The 21,129-nt window shown below is 45.1% G+C and overlaps 1 protein-coding gene across 12 annotated transcripts in view; it reads right to left on the reverse strand.

Moving 5' to 3' along the window:
* Positions 1-21,129, reverse strand: part of LOC135215424 (peroxisomal trans-2-enoyl-CoA reductase-like) — a 468,052-nt gene that overhangs the window by 4,701 nt on the left and 442,222 nt on the right. For 11 of the 12 annotated variants that reach the window (XM_064250058.1, XM_064250050.1, XM_064250052.1 and 8 more), the window contains 2 exons: positions 18,999-19,096; positions 8,763-16,512 (listed from right to left, as the gene is read on the reverse strand). In XM_064250058.1, the coding sequence (XP_064106128.1) occupies positions 18,999-19,096 (98 nt within the window). In that variant the 3' untranslated portion in view covers positions 8,763-16,512. Of the gene's footprint in view, positions 1-8,762; positions 16,513-18,998; positions 19,097-21,129 lie in introns of those variants that run through there. The other variant, XR_010314679.1, reaches the window with a different exon arrangement.

The raw sequence follows: 21,129 nt of genomic DNA on the forward strand, positions 1-21,129 counted from the left end.
CGGGGGGACCACTGTATATCTGCCAGGTAAGTACCGTATATTTCGGCGTATAAGTCGACCCTTTAGCCCCAAAAAATCATGCCAAAATTAGGGGGTCGACTTATCTAACGGTAACAAAAAGTGAATCTTTATTATTTTGGCATATCGGTACAGGAATCCAGGCTTTACAGTTGGCTAATAACAATGACAGCCTTGTTGAGGTAACTATGTATGTAAATACCAGTATTAAAAACATTTCACGCTGTAATACGACAATAATACATTAGAACATCCATTACCTTAAATAAAATGAAAAAAAAAAATCAAAGTTAACATTGAAGAAACCCAAGTGCACAGTAAGTGTAAATATTGCGTAGCCATTTGCAGTACCGTAATTGAGAAGGATGCGTTCACTGTGACAGTTTTACCGGGGTATTGTTCAAAAACATTTATGGTATGAAATCTTTATTTATCACATATAATAAATTTTAAAAACTTGTATTTAATGGTAAATATGTATTTAAAATCCATCAAAATGACTTGAGTCATCGTCACTTGAATTAAACAATTCATCAAACAAATCATCATTCACGGTTTCATCATAAGGATCCCAGTTTGAATCTGGTGAATCAACTGCAGGTTCGTCGTCACTTTCAAACAGATCATCATCCTCTGTGCCATCCATTGCATTAGATATTCCGCATTTTTTGAATGACTTTATTACACTCTCTTTTTTCACATTATCCCATGATTTGACAACAAATTCACACACTACATCCAAGGAAGGAGCACGCATTGTTCCGCCTTTTGTAAATGATTTTTCTCCATGCAACATCCAATTGTTCCATTCTTGTCTTACACTATCTTTAAATGGTTTATTTAAACCAACGTCTAGTGGTTGTAGCAAAGAGGTCAAACCACCTGGTATAACTCCTATTTCAGTATTAATTTTTGCTAATCTGGCTTTAGTATTCTCTGTTATATGACTACGAAACATATCCCAAATCAATAGACTTCTATCCTTTTTTAATCCACCTGGGCGTCTGCTCCAAACGTTTTCTATCCACAATTTCACACCATTTTCATCCATCCAACCCTTTTCGTGAATATGAACAAATACCCCAGTGGGAAACTTTAATTTAGGCATCGTTTTCCTCTTGAAAATTACCATGGGCTTCAGTTTTGTTCCATCTGCCATGCATGATAAAACTACAGTGAATCTTGTCTTGTCATGGCCTGTACCTCGAACTTGCACTGTCTTTGTACCTTTTACATCTACAGTTCTGCTACCAATCATATCAAAATTTAAAGGAGTTTCATCAATATTACCGATACATAATAGAGGAAATTTATATTTTCTTCCTTCTTTTCTTTAATAATATATCTATGAAAACTGGTAACCTTATCTGTAAGGTCTTTCGGTAGCTTTTGAGCAATTTTCATTTTTTGGCGTATCACAAGGTTATGTCTATTCATGAAACGACTACACCAACCAACCGTTGCTTTAAAATCCTTACTTTTATCTTGGTTGGATTTTGCCCATTTTAATGCATAAGATCTTGTAGCATTTCGTGTGACTATATATCCATCCTGCCTTAGTGCTACTATCCACTGTGAAACATGATCTTCTAACTCAGGCCAACGAACGGTTCCTCTTCTCATTGCGCATTTATCTTTCGATATTGTTCTTAACTTATCTTCATTTTTTCTCCAGTCTCTAACTAATTTCTCAGCCAAATCATAAGTTCTTGCTGCAGCACAATTGTTTGTTTCTTTGGCAAGTTCAATCACTTTCAGTTTAAAACTGGATTCGAATTTTCTTCGTTTTGTCGGAGGCTCCATGGATGTGTTAAGTATAACAATAGCCCTTTCTTCTGCTTGTGTTTTCCCTCAAATGAGCCTGTTTATGCCATAGAAGGACCAATGGTCAAGGAATATTCCAACATAATAATAAAATATTGGCACGTCGTTGTTTTAACAACCCAATCAAACATTAACTTGAGTGGCAGTTTGTACATACATATATACGTAGGCTGTTATGCAGCGTTCGTTAGCGCTTTGTTTGTTTACATTACACTCAAGTAACGTATCTTTCGTTTCGTCATTTCTAATCATATTTACCGGTATTCATCTTTTATATATTACACAGATTTGTTAACATACCGAGTATATTACCTGTATTTCATAATAATAAAATACTGGCATGTCGTTGTTTTAACAACCCAATCAAAACATTAACTTGAGTGGCAGTTTGTACATACATATATACGTACGCTGTTATGCAGCGTTAGTTAGCGCTTTGTTTGTTTACATTACACTCGAGTAACGTATCTTTCGTTTCGTCATTTCTGATCAACGTTTTACCCTGCTGCTTATTATGAGCGTACGGTTGGCCTAACATTTTATAGGTCGACTAATATACCCGATATTAGTTAAAATCATAAAAATTTACTCAGAATTGGGGGGTCGACTTATCTTCCGGTCGACTTATACGCCGAAATATACGGTATGTATGAAACTTTATTGTATCATAACAATATCATTTTCATACATTCAACTTCCCTGTCAGATATATACTTAGCTGATTGGCACCCTTTGGTGGAGGGTAAGAGACAGCTAACTACTGACATAGACAGGTAAACAACATATGTTGTAGGTATTAATAGACCTTGGTTCCTACCTGATAGGTGGAAGACTTCATGGTTGTTGCCCAGGAGTCTGCATCACCTCAAGAGTCTTAGCGAGATATTTGATCTATGGCCAAGAGTTCTTGTGGGTCTGCCGATGGGGTCTTATCCGCTTACTCGGCAGAGCCTAAATGGTATTTGTCAATGGGTGCTGATCCACTAATATGACAACACACCTTTTGAAGGAGCACAGAACCGATCCCGATCACCTGATCCTAACCACCATGTTAGTACTAAAGATTGTCCAGAGTTATCCCCCAACTCTTCACAAACAACCAGAACTCGAATAACACAGTACACACGCATACATAAAATTTTTAAAAAAAATTTTAAATTTAAAATACTCTTCCAAGAAGATATCACAAGGGTTCCTTACTGAACAATAGTGACCGGCCGCCTGTGCGACATCTAGCACTTTTGCCAGCAGAAAGCCAAGAACATATCTAATAGAAGGTACGCAAGAAAATTAAGGATCTGTGCTCGCTCCCATACCCAGGATCGTATCTGCTGACACGAACGGACCCAGAAAAAAACATTTCTCTTAAGTCACACAAACGTCTTTCAAATAGTGAGATGCAAACACTGAGTTGCACCTCCAATAAGTCGCTTCCAAGATATTCTTTAGCGACATATTTCTTTGAAAAGAGAGAGACGTCGCGACTGCTCTCACCTCATGAGCTCTTACTCTCAAAAGTTTAAAAGAGTCATCGGGGCAGATCTTGTGTGCATCTGTAATGACGCTTCTCACAAAGAAGGCCAAAGCATTCTTAGACATCGGTCTTGCTGGATCTTTAACGGATCACCAAAGACCTTGTCTAGAACCTCCAATCTGCTTCTTCTTATCCAGGTAGAATTTAAGAGCTCTCACAGGGCAAAGAGACCTTTCTGCCTCTCTACATACAAGATTGGACAAGCTGGGCCAGGGTTTCGAAGGATTTTCATTCTTCGCCAGAAACAGTGCTTTAAACGAACAGATGGCTGAGTCTCCTTTAAATCCTACCCTAGCATCTAGGGCGTGCAGCTCACTAACTCTTTTGGCTGTTGCAAGAGACAAAAGAAACAAGCACTTTCTTGTGACATCTCGAAAAGAGGCAAGATGAGGATGTTCGAACCTTTTGGAAGTCAGAAACTTAAGGACGACGTCTAGGTTCCAGCTAGGAGGACTTGGTTCCTTAGACTTTTGAAGTCTCAAAGGACCCAATTAGATCGTGCAGATCCTTTTTCTCCGCAAGATCTAAGCCTCTATTTCTGAATACGGCCGAAAGCATACTCCTGTATCCCTTTATGGTCGATACAGAAAGGTGTGATTCCTCTCTAAGGAACAGCAGGAAATCAGCAATTTTGGTCACAGAGGTGCTGGAGGAGGACAGCTTCTTCGACCTACACCATCTTCTAAACACCTCCCACTTAGATTGATAGACTCGCATTGTCGAAGATCTGCAGGCTCTAGCGATCGCGCTTGCAGCCTTGCGAGAAAAGCCCCTCGCTCTGACAAGTCTTTCGATAGTCGAAAGTCAGTCAGAGCGAGAGCGGGGAGGTTTTGATGATACCTCTCGAAGTGGGGTTGTTTGAGCTTATCCATCCTTCTTGGAAGGGATCTGGGAAAGTCCACTGTCCACTCCACTACCTCTGTGAACCAATCGTGCGCTGGCCAAAAGGGGGCTATCAGAGTCATTTTCGTCCTCTTCGAGGCCACAAACTTCTTGAGCACTTGCCCCAGAATCTTGAATGGGGGAAATGCGTAAACCTCTACGTTGGACCAGTCTAGAAGGAAGACGTTTACTGCTAATGCTCTGGGGTCTTCTACCACTGAGCAAAAGACTTCCAATCTCTTGGAGAGGAACGTGGCGAACAGGTCTACATGAGGTTTCCCCCAAAGAGACCAGAGACCCTGACACACTTCTGAGTGGAGGGTCCATTCTGTGTGAAGGACCTGGTTCCTCCTGCTCAGCCTGTCCGCTCTCACGTTCCTCTGTCCCTGAACAAATCTTGTCAAGAGGGAGATGTTCCTTTGACTCGCCCAAACGAGCAGGTCTCTTGCGAGCTCATATAGGAAGAACGAGTGCGTCCCTCCTTGTTTCCTTATGTATGCTAGAGCGGTGGTGTTGTCCGAGTTTACCTGGACTACACCGTTTGTGACTAAAGGCTCGAAGCTCTTTAGAGCCAGGTGAACGGCTAACAGCTCCTTGCAATTTATGTGCCAGGACACCTGATGTGTACTCCAGGTGCCTGACACCTCTTTCGGCCCCAAGGTTGCTCCCCAACCCGTCTCCGACGCGTCGGAAAACAACACTAGGCTTGGGTTCCGAATCTCCAGGGATATCCCTCTGTTTTCTTGTAAAGGGGGCAACCACCATTCCAAGTGCTGTTTTATCTCTTAATTAATGGGAAACAAGTCCGAGAGAAGTCCTGTCTTCCAGTTCTAAGTTCTCTTGAGAAAGAACTGAAGAGGACGAAGATGAAGTCTTCCTAGAGGAAAGAACTGTTCGAGCTAGGAAAGGGTCCCTAGAAGGCTCAACCATTCCCTCGCCGAACTGTGTTCTTTCCCTAAGAAGAGAGCGACTTTTTCGAAGCCTCTTATGAGTCTCTCTTGAGAAGGAAATACTCGAAAACCCCGAGAATCCATCTGAATCCCCAGAAAGACTATGTTCTAGCTGGGGATCAGTTGCGACTTCTCGAGGTTTACGAGTAATCCCAAAGACTTTATCAGGTCTAGGGTCAAAGTAAGGTCCTCCAAACACCGTCTCTCTGACCTGGCTCTGATGAGCCAGTCGTCCAGGTATAGAGAGATATTGACACCCTTTAGGTGAAGCCATCTCGCCACATTTCTCATCAAGCTCGTGAATACTTGAGGAGCTGTGGACAGGCCGAAACACAAGGCTCTGAACTGATAGATCCTTCCCTCCATCATAAAACGGAGGTACTTCGACGAAGGATGAATCGGGACGTGGAAATAGGCATCCTGGAGATCTAGTGATACCATCCAATCCCCTTGGCGAAGAGCCGCAAGGACTATCGCAGAAGTCTCCATACTGAACTTCTCCTTCCGAACAAATTTGTTCAGAGAGCTTACGTCTAGCACTGGTCTCCAGCCCCTTGAAGCCTTTGCGACAAGAAAAAGGCGATTGTAAAACCCCAGGGAGTTTTGATCCAGTACTAGCTCTATAGCTCTTTTGTCCCACATCTGATCCTCCATTAGCCGAAGAGTATCCCTCAGAACAGGGTCCTTGTATCTGGCGGACAGTTCCCGCAGAGTTGAAGTCAGGGGAGGACTGTCCTCGAAGGAGATGAAATAGCCCTTCTTGATCACTGAAAGAGACCAGGTGCCGGCTTCTATAAGTGCCCAGGCTTCCGAAAATCCCTGGAGCCTGGCACCTACTGGTGCTTGGAGATTTCCCATATTACTTCCCCCTTTTAAAGGGTCGGAAGGAAGCTCTTCCTCTCTTCTCAGTCGTTTTCCTTTTTGAGGTAGCTCTAGAAGGGGGCCCTCCTCGAAAGGGCTGTTGAGACGTAGCAGCCACTTTCTTCTCTGTCGCTGCAACAGGCCTATTCTTCCTAGAAGACTGAAGGAGAAGGTCCTGGGTCGCCTTCTCAGTTAGTGAATGCGAAATGTCCTTCACTAACTGAGAAGGGAACAAAAAGTCTGACATAGGAGCGAACAGCAAGGCTGCTCTCTGAGAGTGAGACACGGATTTTGTCAGAAAAGAACTGAACACAGCTCTCTTCTTTAAGAGTCCCGCTCCAAAGAGAGAGGAGACTTCCCTCGAACCATCCTGAACTGCCTTGTCAATGCAAGACAAGATACAAAGGAGAACTTCAGGGTTGAGGCCCTCTGTGTCATGGGTCTTTTTGGCCATCACCCCAAGGGACCAATCCAGGAAATTGAACACTTCCAATACATGGAAGAGTCCCTTGAGGAGATGATCCAATTCTGAAAGGCCCAATGTCACACGAGCCGAGTTCAGGCCATGTCTTCTCGAAGCATCAACAAGGTTCGAGAAGTCTGCTTCTGCCGAGGCAGGAAGAGAGAGTCCCATATTCTCTCCTGTCTCGTACCAAATGCCCCTTCTGCCTGTAAGTCTAGCAGGAAGCATACAGAACACAGTTCTCACCAGATCTTTCTTAGTCTTCATCCATGAATCGAGGGACTGTAGAGCTCTCTTCATAGAGATGGCTGGCCTCATCTTGAGGAAGGAAGAAGACTTCAGCGCCTTCGTACTCGAAAAGAGCGAGCGCGGAGAAGGAGGAGCGGCAGGGGTTAAAGAATCTCCATATTCTTGCAACAGGAGAGCTGTCAGCACTTTATAGTTAGACAGTCCTTCTCTATTGGGAGCCTCGTCTTCTGAACCTTCCTCTTGTTCGAAAGGATCCTCGCGCCTGGCTGGCTCCTCGCGCCTGGCTGGCTCCTCGCGCCTGGCTGGCTCCTCGCGCCTGGCTGGCTCCTCGTGCCTGGCTGGCGCCTCGCGCCTGGCAGGTTCCTCGGTTTTGGCTGGCGCCACGCGCCTGGCAGGAGATCGAAGATTAGTCCTTTTAACAGGAAGACTGGCGTCCTTCCTGCGGGGAGGATCTTTAGAAAGAACTCCTACCAAGGAAGCTAACTGTTCCTGAACGGCAAGCAGGATCTTCTTAGTAGCCTCTCCCGTGTCTACTTCAACCGGAGGAGAGGGAGATCTAGAAGGAGTTAGACAAACTCTTGTCGGAACAGGGAGAAGCCAACTCGTTCCTAGCCTTCTTGATCACTGAGGGAGCTTTTTCTTCCGAGAAATGCTCGGGGCTAGAGTCGAAAGAAGACTCTCTCCAGTTCCTCTTCAGGGGCCTGGAAAGGTCCGAATCCTTCCACCCTCGTTTAGGTGAGGGGGATCCTGACGACGAGAAGCACTCTCGGAGGACGCTTTTCGAAAGCGGTCCTTAGCAGTCTGTGGCGCTACAGAGCCTGCTGAAGGGACGCCTGACCGGTGGGGATTCTCCACAACCTCCGTAAGGCTTTCGACTTTCCTTCTCCTCTGGGCCAGGGAGCTTGGAAGAGGTCTAGGCCTGGGAGCGTCGCAGAGGCGGTCAGACGCCCCCTCCACAACACTGGGGGCACTCACTTCACTAAATATATCACAATCACTAGTCTTACCTTCCAAAGCCGCCATTTTGGATTCCATCCTTTGAAGGGTAGCCTTCAGATCAGCGATCTCTAATGCCGAATCTGAAGGGTTAGCCACCTGTGAAGGCCCTGATACAGAGGGAGAATCAATATTATGATGTTCAGACAAAACCGAATCAGAAAAAGGCTCAATAGGCCTTGAACTACTTACACCCTTAGATGCAGCCCTTCTTACTCTGTCCCTCTCTAACTTCTCAAGTAAGAAGTTAGAGTCTTCCATTCTTCAGCACTCAACCTTTCACACTCATTACAGGTGTTAGCTAAAGAACAATCAACCCCTCTACATCGTCGGCATACAGTGTGAGGATCAACCAAAGCCTTCGGTATCCTCACCTTGCAGCCTACATTCACACAAACTCTCACACTAACACTCGAATCAGACATTCTTCAGAAAAATCAAAAGCAAATCCAAATCCAGTCCACGGTAGCGAATGCCAAAACAACGATCCAGGTACGTCACCAAAATAATCAGCCGAAAGAAGATCAATTGCTTTGAAACAAGAATTCTAGTCAGGAGGAAGTAACAACAATGTTGATACCACCGGCGACAGAGAAAATCTGATAGAAAACAGGAATGGTTCCTAGTCCTGCCACCCAGGGCAGGGCGGTAGATCACCTGACCTACCTGTAGCGAGTGGCGCGAAATTTGAATTTCTGTCGGGGACGACGGAGTCTATAGCTAAGTATATATCTGACAGGGAAGTTGAATGTATGAAATTGCTATTTATGTTTCTAACTTACTAAGTACATAAAAAAATCATGTTATCTATGAGTAAGTATAATAGGGTAATAACTAATTTCTTGGCTCATTAAGAAATCAAAATGACTGAATCATTTTTTAAAAATGAAGTATGGTAATTAATATTTTTCCTCATACTTTACACCAACAATACAGTACACATATTTAAAATTATTCACAAAAAAGGCAAATTAAGTCGGCTTCCTGTAAAAATTAAATTTATTGATAATAAAGAATTTTCATTTCAGTAACAAAAGGGAATTTCTTTAACATAATACGTAAAAACCTGTATGCACTATTTATATACATATCTTCTGTACAGTATGTAAAAATCTGTATATTTACATCAAAAGATTTTCATTTTGTAAAAGATATGCAACATATAAACATATTGTATTGCACTTCTTTCACACTACCCATTTCTGTTAAGAACAGTACACCCTTAACACTATAACATTCTGTTTCTTGCAAGTGATTATTCATACTAGACTTCAAAAGATTTTACAAAAATGCCTACAATGACAACTTAAAAGCATCAAAATGACAATTTGTCCAAAATTGCATTTTTCCTAACTATACAAACCTGAGGTCCTTTTACAATAGGAAGGTAACTAGCCGCAGCTGGACGGTCGTAAGCTTCGAACAAGGGAGTTCAGTAGTTAACTGCTTGTCCGACAGTGCGTGCACCGCGCGACTGGGAGGTGAGGAATCACTTTTTCTTTAGGCCCAGGCAAAAAACTCAGAGTGAGGGGTGGCATGAGGTGGGACTATATGTAAAAGGACCTCAGGTTTGTAGTTAGGAAAAATGCAATTTTGGACAAAATGTCATTTGTTCCGGTACGATATACAAACCTTTTGGTCCATTTACAATAGGAAGACACTTCTTGGTGGGAGGAATGAGTCTTTTGAGAACAGACTGGTGTTCGCCCAACCTTGGATTGCCTCCCTGGTCGTAAGAGCGAGGGAGGTATCCTAGCCTCTGCCCAACTGATCGGGGTATGTACCACAGGATCAATGGTCAGACCTCTGGACCCAAGTAATAAGAGAGAGGCAAGCGTATCTCTTAAAACCAGCAAGCAAGAACTTGTTCCTGTTGCAAGAGGCAACATAAAGTTATTGGTTTGTCTCTTGTTGGCTTCCACTTCCCCCCCCTTGTTGGGGGAAGTGATGGATATTCATTCCTATCCCTAATGAAAGGGATAGGATGGGGCTTGGTCGAGTAGCATACCTGCATCTCATCCTTCCAGCAGGGTGACGACCTTATCCCTCTGCCCACAGGTAGAGGGGAGAAAAAGATGGGGAAGAGGAGCCAGTCACACTCTCTTCACTCATCCATTCTACAGTCACACCAAGAATCGATGCTGTTCTGCCTGCTAGGGGCTGGGTTAGCTACACAACGTGTTGAGCAGCCACCACGGGTCCCAAGGAAAAAGTATCCAAGGACCTGTGGGCAATATCACGAAGGTAGAAGGAGGTGAAGGTGGTCTGGTTGGCCCAGACCCCTGCCTTCAGTACCTGCGCCACGGAGAAGTTCTTGCGGAACGTGAAAGAAGGACCAATATCTCTGACTTTGAGAACTTTCGGACGAAGGGTATGGATGTTGTCGCTACCATCAGCTTCGTACGCCCTCCTGATCACCTCACGCAGCCAGCAAGAAAGAGTGTTCCTGTAACTTCTTCTTGGTCATCCCGGTGCTAACGAAGATGTGTCAACACTCAGACCTGAGGTGTCAAGTTTCTTCAGATAGCGCCATCGCGCCCTCACAGGACAAAGCAGCATCTCCTTCACATCGAAGGTGGTGAAGTCCATTAGGGAGGGGATTGTGAAGAACTCAAACCGATCGGCATGGACCGAAGGATTCTGAGTCTTTGCTACGAAGTTTGGTATGAAAATCGAGCGTCACAGATCCCCATCCCCTGGATGCTTGACTTCGCAGGAAAAGCCATGCTGTTCCCTCTTCGGTGATGTCCAGTACCCATACTGGTCTATCCGTCTGCAGTGAAGTGTCTTGCATTCTCATATCCCATTGCAGCGAAGTCTATGGCGGTCTCGTATCCCCCTGCGGCGAAGTCTCTCCATCTTCGTAGTGGATAGGACACTGACGCCCCATGGTGGGTGTCGATGGTATGGGTACTGGGACAGGCTAGTAGGACGAAGTAATGATTGATCTGGAACAACCGAACTAAGTCCACAGCGTAGCTCGTAACTGACTCGGGCGCTCTGACAGCTGCCGACTGACTGCGTTCGGTAGTGTGAGGCAAGTTGTCCAAGCATCCGAGCAAGTCACATGACCTTCGCCTTTAAAGGGTTATGCCGAGAGACCATACAAATCGTCTATTTGTTTGCCACCGATGCCGGACGGCGAGGTGATGATTCTCTTAAGGCATGTGCCCAACAGGCGAAAGTCAATTGCCTTCTAGAGACCAAGGTCCCTGATGGCAAGACAGAATTCTCATAGTAGTTGAATCTCAGCTAAGGAGAAACAACACTATGTGCCGTTGAAGACGAAGGTAGACACTGAATGTAACCTACATCTTCACAGCCGAATTGAGAGAAGAATTCTGAAGATTCTGAACCTGTGCTTACAAAGGACTGAAAACGCTAAACCGCTATTTCATGGCTGTTCGGTGAGGAGTCGTAGTTGCAATGAAAGCGGGGCGCTTTTCAGTAATGAAAACACAGGTAAGAACTGCCTGAAGAACTGCTTCTCATGGGGTGATAATCTTCTTCTTCAGGCTATCCAGGGAAGGCAATACTTGGAAGTAGAGATGGCAGGGCGGGGAGCAGGCGTGGTCTTCCGTTATACATCTGTAATTCGGGGTGAACAATGAACAATTGCGCACCTACGAATAAGAGATATTTTAGAAGACAAACTCAGATGTCTGAAGAAATCATTCCGCATTATCGCAGGGGTGCGATGCAGCGGGAGACTAGGCTACAGACTTCTGTTACCGTGCGGTAAACAGAAAGATGATAGAGTCCAAGAGATATCTCTGTTTGAAAATTCTCGCAATGCTCCAAGGCGATGCAGTAGAGATGGTCATTCATGTATGCAAGAATCCCCGTCAATCAGAGACCTAAATCTGTGATTGTCGGGCAGAGATACGGTTCGGTAGTCAATCATTGTAGGGGAGAGAGACATAACCCGACTGTGCATCTTGGAGAGCCAGCTGGCACTGGGCTGCGTCGGCAGCCCAATACACAGTTAGCTCTCTCTCACTTGGCATCCTGAGTTGCCAGGTAATCCATTCCAAGAAGGAATGCGTTCAGCTAGAACCATCGAGCGTAAAAAAATACGCTCGAGCAATTGTATTTAAACGAAACAGATTTCTGTAAATACAAAAGCTGAGGCGGTGTTGTCGTAACAATACCATAAGTATCTAAAATCGAAACTGGTAACTCCTGGGAGGAGGTTGCAGGCAGTCCCAAGTTGCAGTTCAATTAAGATACTATTCGTCTCGGTCACAATCCGTAGAGTTAACTACGGTATATGCCTACACCCCGGACAATTCAACTGTTTAACAGAATCATGTCGTGAGGATAATATACGTAGTATATTTGTAGGTTCCTGTACAAAGACCTCCATCTTAAATTCTTTTCCATTCGAGGAATGAGAATAAAGATTGGAAGCTGACACCCTTCATTTTCTAATCAAGAGATTGAAGGAGAAGTCTTCCCCGAAGGAAAGCTTCAATGGTGATAACAGAATACCGAAGACAATAGTTCAAGCCAAACTGGATGTTCCCGTCCGTTCTTCTCTATCCCAGGGTTGGTCGCCCACTGTGAGATATTCTTCCTTCAGCAGCCGTGCATCTTCCAAACGCTAGAAATTCCAGGAATTTGAGCATTCGGCGAGATTCCCAATTATCGTAGTAACAATTATCGGGGATTCTCCTCTAGCCCACTCTGGACCGTGGTTTCGCCCAAGTGTCTGTAGATCATAAAAAACCTGAACACTCTGAGAGTGCTAGAAATTCCGCAGAATTCTAAGCGCTCGGCGAAACCCCCACCGAATTCGTCAGACAATCATCGGTTGGTGGTCCTCCCGGTTCCCGTAGAAATCGAGGATGGGGCAGGATCCTTCCTCATCGACAGGGACTTACGTCTGGTAGGACCCGAGGGTCCCCCCCCCCAGAATGCAGTCCCCAACGTGGAATCCTACATAGAACTCTCTGCAGGATCCCTCCCCTTTCCCTCATAGCTGTAAGGAGAGAGGGAATGGGGGAGGAATTGGATACTCGCTCGCCTTCCCCGCGGAACTAGCAGTTGGAGAAGCAAGTACGAGCAGCCATCCCCTGCTGCCACCGTGAACGTCGTCTGGGTGGGTCTGATCGAGCACCTGACAGGAGAGAGCCGATACCGTCCTCCGACGCGTCCCAGTCCTCATCAAGGCCAAAACCTCTCAAGAGGACCGAAGGGGGAGCACGCCCTGTTCTCTTCAATGCATGGTCCAGACGGACCGTCACGTGAACAGCGGTGATGGTCCCTCCAAGAGTCTGGGAAGCGTCATTCGTCCTTGCCAGCCCCCCCAACCCTCACGGTCACTCCTGTTTGCCTCGTTCCTCCCGGTGCCTAAGGAGGTTGAAGGGACAGGTAAGGGAGACCTGATGCTCCTACCCTTCCTACTAGCATGCTAGTAGGCTGGGAGGACTGCAGGCGATCGCCAACCGACGGTGGCGATCGAGCTGCAGGTCTGGGCCAGCGGCTTCTTGGAGAAAAGCTGGACCAAGGAACGGAGTGTCGGTCTTATGTCGAGTTGCTGGTCTGGACCAGCGGCTGGCGATCATTCCCCGAGGTCGTTGTGCTGACGAATCAGAACAATGACCTCGGCAAAATTCCTCTGGATCTCAGGAATGCCCGCATCTTGAGGAGTAGGACCATCATGCCCCTCCAGCAAGAGCGATTCCAGAGACCCTCCTCCTTCAGAGGGAGGAACAGCGGCAGACCCCTCTCGGTCTCCTGCCACTTACGCATGCGACCTGGTCGATCCGAGGACCGTGCCTGGCACGTAGGGCGTCGTGGCGGGATCGTGGGGGGGCGCGCCCCTCATGATCACTCCTTGCTATCTCGCCCTTCCCGGTGTAACCCGAGGAAGTTGGAGGAATAGGAGAGGAAGACCTGACGCTCCCCCCTCGCTCGCCAGCAGAACCGGTGTGCTTGGGGGGCTGCAGGCGATCGCCAATGGTGGCGATCAAGCTGCAGGCCTGGTCGTGCCGCTCCCCCGAGGCGAGCGGCTGGACCGGGGCTGCAGTTCCCCTGAGTCAGGGGGGCTGCTGCTGGTCCCCCTATCCGTCCGGTCCCGGAGGGAGCGGCCGTCAGGGGACCTGCAGAGACCACTGTCGCGATGGGACCGGTGCCCATTCTCACTGCACGTTGAACTGCTGGAAACAGCCGCGGCTGGTTCCTGCGATCGAGGGGACCTCTTACCAGCCTCCGCTCGTGGTCGGTCTAGGATCGTCATGGCAACCCTGGTAACCAGCTGGTCGCTACGAGAGCGATCGCTGGTCTAGCGAGTCACCTGAGCGGCTCTCGCCAGCCTTCCGCTCTGTGCCTTGATCCTGGCGCCGAGCGAGCTTCTGGGTCTTGGCTGCACGGCCACCCATGGGTGACCGTACACTCGGTACCTCTCGCGGACAAGAGGCTGAGCCGGAACCTGGTGTAGTGGCAGAGCCTCTAGCACCAGGCGAGGAAGTACCGGTGTTAGCCGGTACCCCTCTAGTCCCTGTCTTCTCCTTCCTTGCGGAAGGAGAGACGGGCCCTATTCCCGAAGGAGCAGGAGGACCAGCGGAAGGACCCCCCGTCCCACCGGAGTGGGACAGGCCCTGGGAAGTTCCCGAAGGAGCCTTCTTAGGAGGGGAGGAGGCAGCCTTCTTCTTCCTCAGCTTACAAGCCTTGGGAATCGAAGGGGAAGAGGCCGCAGCAGGCGACGAAGAAGATGACGAAGACTACAAAGACGACGACGACACCTTTCTCTTCTTCATCAGCTCCCTCAGGACAGACGCCAAGTCCTCCATCCAGGATGGACCCAGGGCTGCTGTTGCCGAAGCAACAGGGCCCGGCTGACCAGAGTCTGGGGCAGCAACACTGCGGGCTGGAACAACGTCGGCAGGTGTGGGAACAGCAGGAACAGCAGCAGCGGCAGGTGCGGCAGACAGGGCAGGTATTTCAGGAGATGGGGCAGCAGCCAGCGACATCCTGGGTGGCGGCAGGTCCAGGGGCGAGCTCTTCGGGCAACGGAAGACCGGGCCTGGCAGCACGAAGAACCTGGAAGGGAAGGCACGCCCCTCCTCGGCATGGCAGCGATCGGGCCCTGCACGGCGGCCGTAGGCGTTACCGACATCACATGAGGGGTGTAAACCAGGTGAGGAGGGGCGGCGTACCCTGGAGTCGAGAATGTGGTGGTCACCGCTCCATGGGTGACTGGCACAGGCCCCGCCAGATGCTGGAGCAGCCCCTGGACGCTCGGTGTGTCCTCAAGTCCCAGCGACATCCACACCTGGCCAAGGTCGTCCGTCGACACAGGAGCCTGAGGAAGCAATAGTCGGAAGTTGGGGGGGGGGGTCCCCTCGCGGGAACGGAAAACCCCGAATACAAATGCATGTCGGGTAACGAGCGCCCTCCTCTACGCTCGACGGATCGGGGGAAGAAGAAGGACCTCGAAACCCCCCCCCACCCCACGAAGGGGAAGGTGCCATACGTGGGAGCTGAGCAGGGGGGGGCAGGAAAGAAGACGAAGTATCGGTTACCAAGGGAGTCGCGGGAGAGCTTTCCGATGACTCCTTGGCAGGCCTTCTTTTCTTCCCGCCCCCGTACAACACCCACTGCACCTCCGACCAAAGAAAATGTTACACGGCTCGGCCCGAGAGCATTCGCGCCCTCGGCACCGAGCGCAAAGGGCATGAGGATCAATTCCCGGGAATGAGAGGAAACCTTGATCCATAATGATAATAATAAATGAAAATGAAGAAGAATATTGCACTTACAATTTTCACTTTCACACAAAAAATACAAGGCTCAGGCCGAGAGCATTCGCGCCCTCAGCACCGAGCACAAAGGGAATGAAAATAAATGAAAATGAAAAAGAACCCTGCACTTACGATTTTCACTTTCACACTTTCACCCCAAAAATACGAGGCTCGGGCCGAGAGCATTCCCGCCCTCGGCACAGAGCGCAAACGAGGATCAATCTTCGGAAAGAGCGGAAGACCCCACACTTGCGGCCCTCCACCCCCGGGTACATCTACAGTTGATGGGGGGTCGCGGGGATAGCTCCATGTCCGATGATCCATAAAATCAATGCAATAAAAGATGAAAAAGACAGTACGTACTTACAATTCACTTTCAAACACTGACAAAACAAGTTGAAAATTTCACAACAAAAGCAAAGCATACGACGATGAAGCGGGCAGAGAGTGATGACGAACACGTCCTCCACACACATGGCTGAAAGCAAAAGTGATTCTTCACCTCCCAGTCGCGCGGTGCGCGCACTGTCGGACAAGCAGTTAACTACCGAACTCCCTTGTTCAAAGCTTACGACCGTCCAGCTGCCGCTAGTTACCTTCCTATTGTAAAAGGACCGAAAGGTTTGTATATCGTACCGGAACAAATTATGATTCCAGTACTAATGAATTTTAAAAGAAAAGATATTTTATTAGTGTCAAAACATGCAACTTATAAATTTCCAGCAAATACCGTACATTACACAAAAAATGAATAACTAGACTATGACATCTTTAAACATCCCTACATATATGTAAAAAAATACAAGTCTATCACCATTTAATAAACTGGAAATAACTAAGTAACTATAATACTATACTTACTAAGTAATCTCTGTATAATTTTCCAGAGTCTGTCAACTAGTTATAACACCCTCAACTTATGTAACAATAAATCAGACTCATATTTCAAAATTTAGCAATACTTGACTGAGGTTCACCATCTTTGCCCACCTGAAATGAAAAATAAAAAAGATCTAGTAATGAAAGCAGGCTATACAGTTTACATAAAAAACATCAACATCTTGAGCTTCATAATATTTCCGATCATAATTTAGCACTGTATTTTTTCTAGCTCGGGAAGAATTAAAAACTATTCTTCATACTATAACTCATGGGGTGCCGACTCCCAAGAAAAGGTAAATTACGAAGCATAAACCAGTCATGTAAGAACTGTCCAACTGTAAGCCCTCTGATTATTTGGACAAACTTTGTAAAATTCACATGGAAGGGTACTAACTCAGCTCTGGAATACTGTATTATAACTAATACATCATTTCTAATTAGCCAACATTCATACTAAACATGATGACTTTAAAAACCTGATTACAATTCACATAAAAGCATGACAATTTTGTTTAAATTAAGTAACAATGGAAATAAAGAAAAAAACAAATGGATAGTTAAGTACCCTGACACTAAGTAACAATACATATAAGGACAACTTGTACCAGAAATCATTGTTCTTAAATATTTGAAAGATTAATTCTTCTCCATGTAATGCTATTTCATCCGTTTGTGCATACTCTTATCATCACTGCCTTTGTTTTTCTGATATTTATTTTTGGTCCCATCTCTCTAGATATATGGTGTATACTATCATCCCTACTGAGTATTCTATCAGCCCTAAAGTGTCAATTCTGTCCACTTTGGAGACCACTGAACTAAAATATACTTTTCACATTGCAACCTTTAATTAAAAAACAAAAGTATATTAGGAATAAAATAATTTTACCATGGCACATCCATTTACATAAATACAGTGGTACCTCGACATATGAAAGGCTCAACTTACGAAAAACTCGAGATACGAAAGCAAATACGAAAAATTTTACAGCTCTACATATGAAAAGTTTTCAAGATATGAAAGGTTGTTGCTGTAAAGTCTCGAGATTCGCCCGGACCACCGAGAACAATTTTAAAACTCCCGCGCCGCCAACTGAGTAAACTCGCCACCATCCTCCCGCTCTCCCATTGGTTCCTGATGCTAGTCACCCCATAAGATCCTGCTCTCCTATTGGTCAGCATCTACCCCTTGTGCTTTAAGTATTCTATTGGTAAAAGGATGCTGTAAATTGAAAAACTTATTCATGCAATACTTTTAATAAAAAAAAACAATAGGTAAAGATAGAATAAAGAATAGAAATGAATGGTTATTATACTGTTTGGTAGTTTCAGTAGTTGAAGAGAGATAATGAAAATTTATGGCTTACTGTGTAAAGTGATTGCTTGGCGATCGTTCGACACTCGTAAGTGCTGGATGTAAACAGAAGTTTGGAAGTTTGTTTTTGTTTGTTTATTATAGTTAATGGTTACTTAATAATTATTTGAAATGAGTACATGCAATACATTTAATAAAAAAATTGTGAATTAGATATCATAAAATATAAAATAAATCTGACTGCCTACAAATACGTATTTTTTAGAATTCTTCTTCTGTTTTAATATTACGTTATGTATATGTTTCATTATAGCTGTCAGTAACTCAGTATCTCCATTAGGTAAAGATAGAATAAAGAATAGAAAATAAAGAATAGAAATGAATGGTTATTATACTGTTCGGTAGTTTCATTAGTTGAAGAGAGATACTAATGAAAATTTATGGCTTACTGTGTCCTAGGAAAAGTGATTGCTTGGCGTTCGTTCGGGTACTCTAAGACGGTAAGAGCTGAATGTAAACAATCAATTGGAAGGTTTTTATTTTTTGTTTGTTTGTGTATTATAGTTAATGATTAATTAATAATTATTTGAAATGAGTACATACTGATTATTTATACATTTTATCGGCATATTCTAAGCTTTTAGCTTCTTAGGTTTAGATGTCAGAATCATAGACTAAGCTACAGTAGCAACCGCTAACATAGGCTAGGCTTATTGCTAAGGGACATATGCTAAAGTCCTAATATATGCAGTAAAAAGGGGGTTGAACATTACATGCAGTTGAATATTACTCAAGTATGTACACTATTTTGCCTTTTTGTAGTCATATTTCTTCCGTCGGGATCAGCGTCGTAACCCTAGAACATGTGTTTTAGGCCTGAAAATATAATTTACTGGGGTGTTTTTGGAGGGCTTGGAATGGATTAGCCATTTTACATGTAAAATGTGGTCCAAGATAAGAAAACTTCATGATACGAAGGGCGCCTCGGAACGGATTAATTTTGTATCTCGAGGTACTACTGTATCTACAAGCATTGATTGATTTCCATACATGAAAATTGTAAAGGAATGGGGAAGAAGAGATAAATTGATGACAACTTACATGAATCTTCATGCTTAGAACCAAAACCTGTAACTGAGGTATGATAGCAAAGGCTTAGATAAATTACTCTATCCTTTTAAAAAACAAATTTAATAGGATCTTGCATGTAATGATTTGAATTTTCCATAAATACACTACTGATTAGTGTACAGAATCCAACACTATATGTATCACTTACCTACAACTTAGCTTTTGGTGAAGCACTTTCTTCTTCAGCACTATCCTCCTCAACTGTAGGACTGTACGTCCATTTGTAAGCTGGCAAATTTTCATGTTCTGCAGGGAAAGTAAATTATTTTCTTAGGAAACTGACTAAAAAAATGAAAAAGGCAAAGTACCATTTATATTACGATTCTTAATATATGGGTAGCTCAGAAAGAACGACTAATTTTATGATAAAGAAATACCCAACAAAGTATTAAGACTATTTTTTCACATAAAAACCTGGGAAACTTACAAACTCATTATACTATAACAAGTCTTTATATTCACACCTGTTCCCGGTTTTTTCAGAAATGTAGCGACTGATTCTTCAGCTCTTATGCTTAGACTGTGATTCTGGATGGCCCACTGCTGTTGCGTCAGTGTTACCCTGTGAGGCCCCGATCAGTCGCCAAGACCCTCAGGCATCTTGTTTCAAAAACAAAAATCTTCATGATGCACTTGGTACTCTCAAGAAACAGAGCCAGCACTCCTGATTCAATCTTTTATGCATTTTTACCTTTACGCTCGCAAGAGTTCTTGAACTGTCCAAGATTTTGTGTCAACAAATCAGAATACACCCTGATTCTGCTTCTTACTCGCCGCCTCATTATACCAGTACAGGCAGTCCCCAGTTATTGGCAGACTCGGTTGTCGGCGATCTGATTTTATGGCGCTTGTCTAGCCATGAAAATTGGCAATTTTCAGCGCCATAATGTGCCAATTTCTGGTTATTGGCACCAATGATAGGTATGGTGCCAATGAATACCTAACAGAGGTGCCATTAACAGGTTATCGACATGAAAATCCGGTTATTGGCACCACAAAATGGCAATTTGTCAAAAAATGATATTGTTAGTATACAATAAAGTTTTGTACATACTTACCCGGCAGATATATACGATTAATGGCCCGCCCAGCCTCCCCTCAGGAGACAGGTGGAAGAGAAAAATTCTGGTTAGAAAACGGGAATGGTTCCTATTCCCGCCACCCAGCGGCGGGAGTGGGCTGGTCACCTGACCTACCTGTCGCGTGTGCCGCGAGTTTTGAATTCTGTCGGGACGTCAGAGACTATAGCTAAGTATATATCTGCCGGGTAAGTATGTACAAAACTTTATTGTATACTAACAATATCATTTTTGTACATGCAACTTCCCCGGCAGATATATACTTAGCTGATTGACACCCTTGGTGGAGGGCAAGAGACAGTTACATACTAATTATTTATGAATATAAAAACAGGGAAACAACATACGTTGTAGGTATATTAACAAAAACAACCTTGGTTCCTACCTGATATGGAAGAAGACTTCATTGATACTGTCTATGAGTCTGCTTGCCATCAGAGTTTCAGAGAGGATGAGACCTGTGACTGATAACTCTTTCGGATCATGCCAATGGGGGCTTACCCGCTTACATGGCAGAGCCTTTTCTTGGATCGTACCAATGGGGGCTGACCCAACTTACATGGCAGAACCTTGACCTGTATCATACCAACGGGGGCTAACCCTCTTACATGATAGAGCTTTAGGTATTTAAGACACTACAAGGAGCATAACGACCAATCCCGATCACCTGACCACACTAACATGTTAGCACTACGATTTGAAAGGGGTCAACTCCTGCACCCTCTTTCAATCGACCAATAAAACGCACCAAACACCATTAAAAACCCTAACCTAATAAAACTAAAAAGGATGGTTCAGCTCCCTGTCCCAGCAACGAATCCGCAGATACGTACGCTCCTAGAGTAAAGCACTTGTCGTACGTCACTTGAATGTCTCTCAAGTAATGGGATGCAAAGACCGAATTGCATCTCCAAAAGGTTGACTCCACTAGAGTCTGTATCGACAAGTTCTTGTGGAATGCCAAAGAGGTAGCAACTGCTCTTACCTCGTGAGCTTTAACTCTAAAGAGGTCCAGTTGTTCTTCTTTACACGCTAAATGGGCTTCCTTGATTACATCTCTGATGAAGAACACCTGAGCATTTTTTGAGATCTGTCTTCCGGGATCTCTAACCGAGCACCATAAACTCTCCTTACTCCCCTTTAGTTCGTTCTTCCTTTCTAAGTAGAACTTAAGGCTTCTAACTGGGCAAAGAGCCCTTT

This window comes from Macrobrachium nipponense, chromosome 5, assembly GCF_015104395.2.
Source record: "Macrobrachium nipponense isolate FS-2020 chromosome 5, ASM1510439v2, whole genome shotgun sequence".
NCBI lineage: Eukaryota > Metazoa > Arthropoda > Malacostraca > Decapoda > Palaemonidae > Macrobrachium > Macrobrachium nipponense.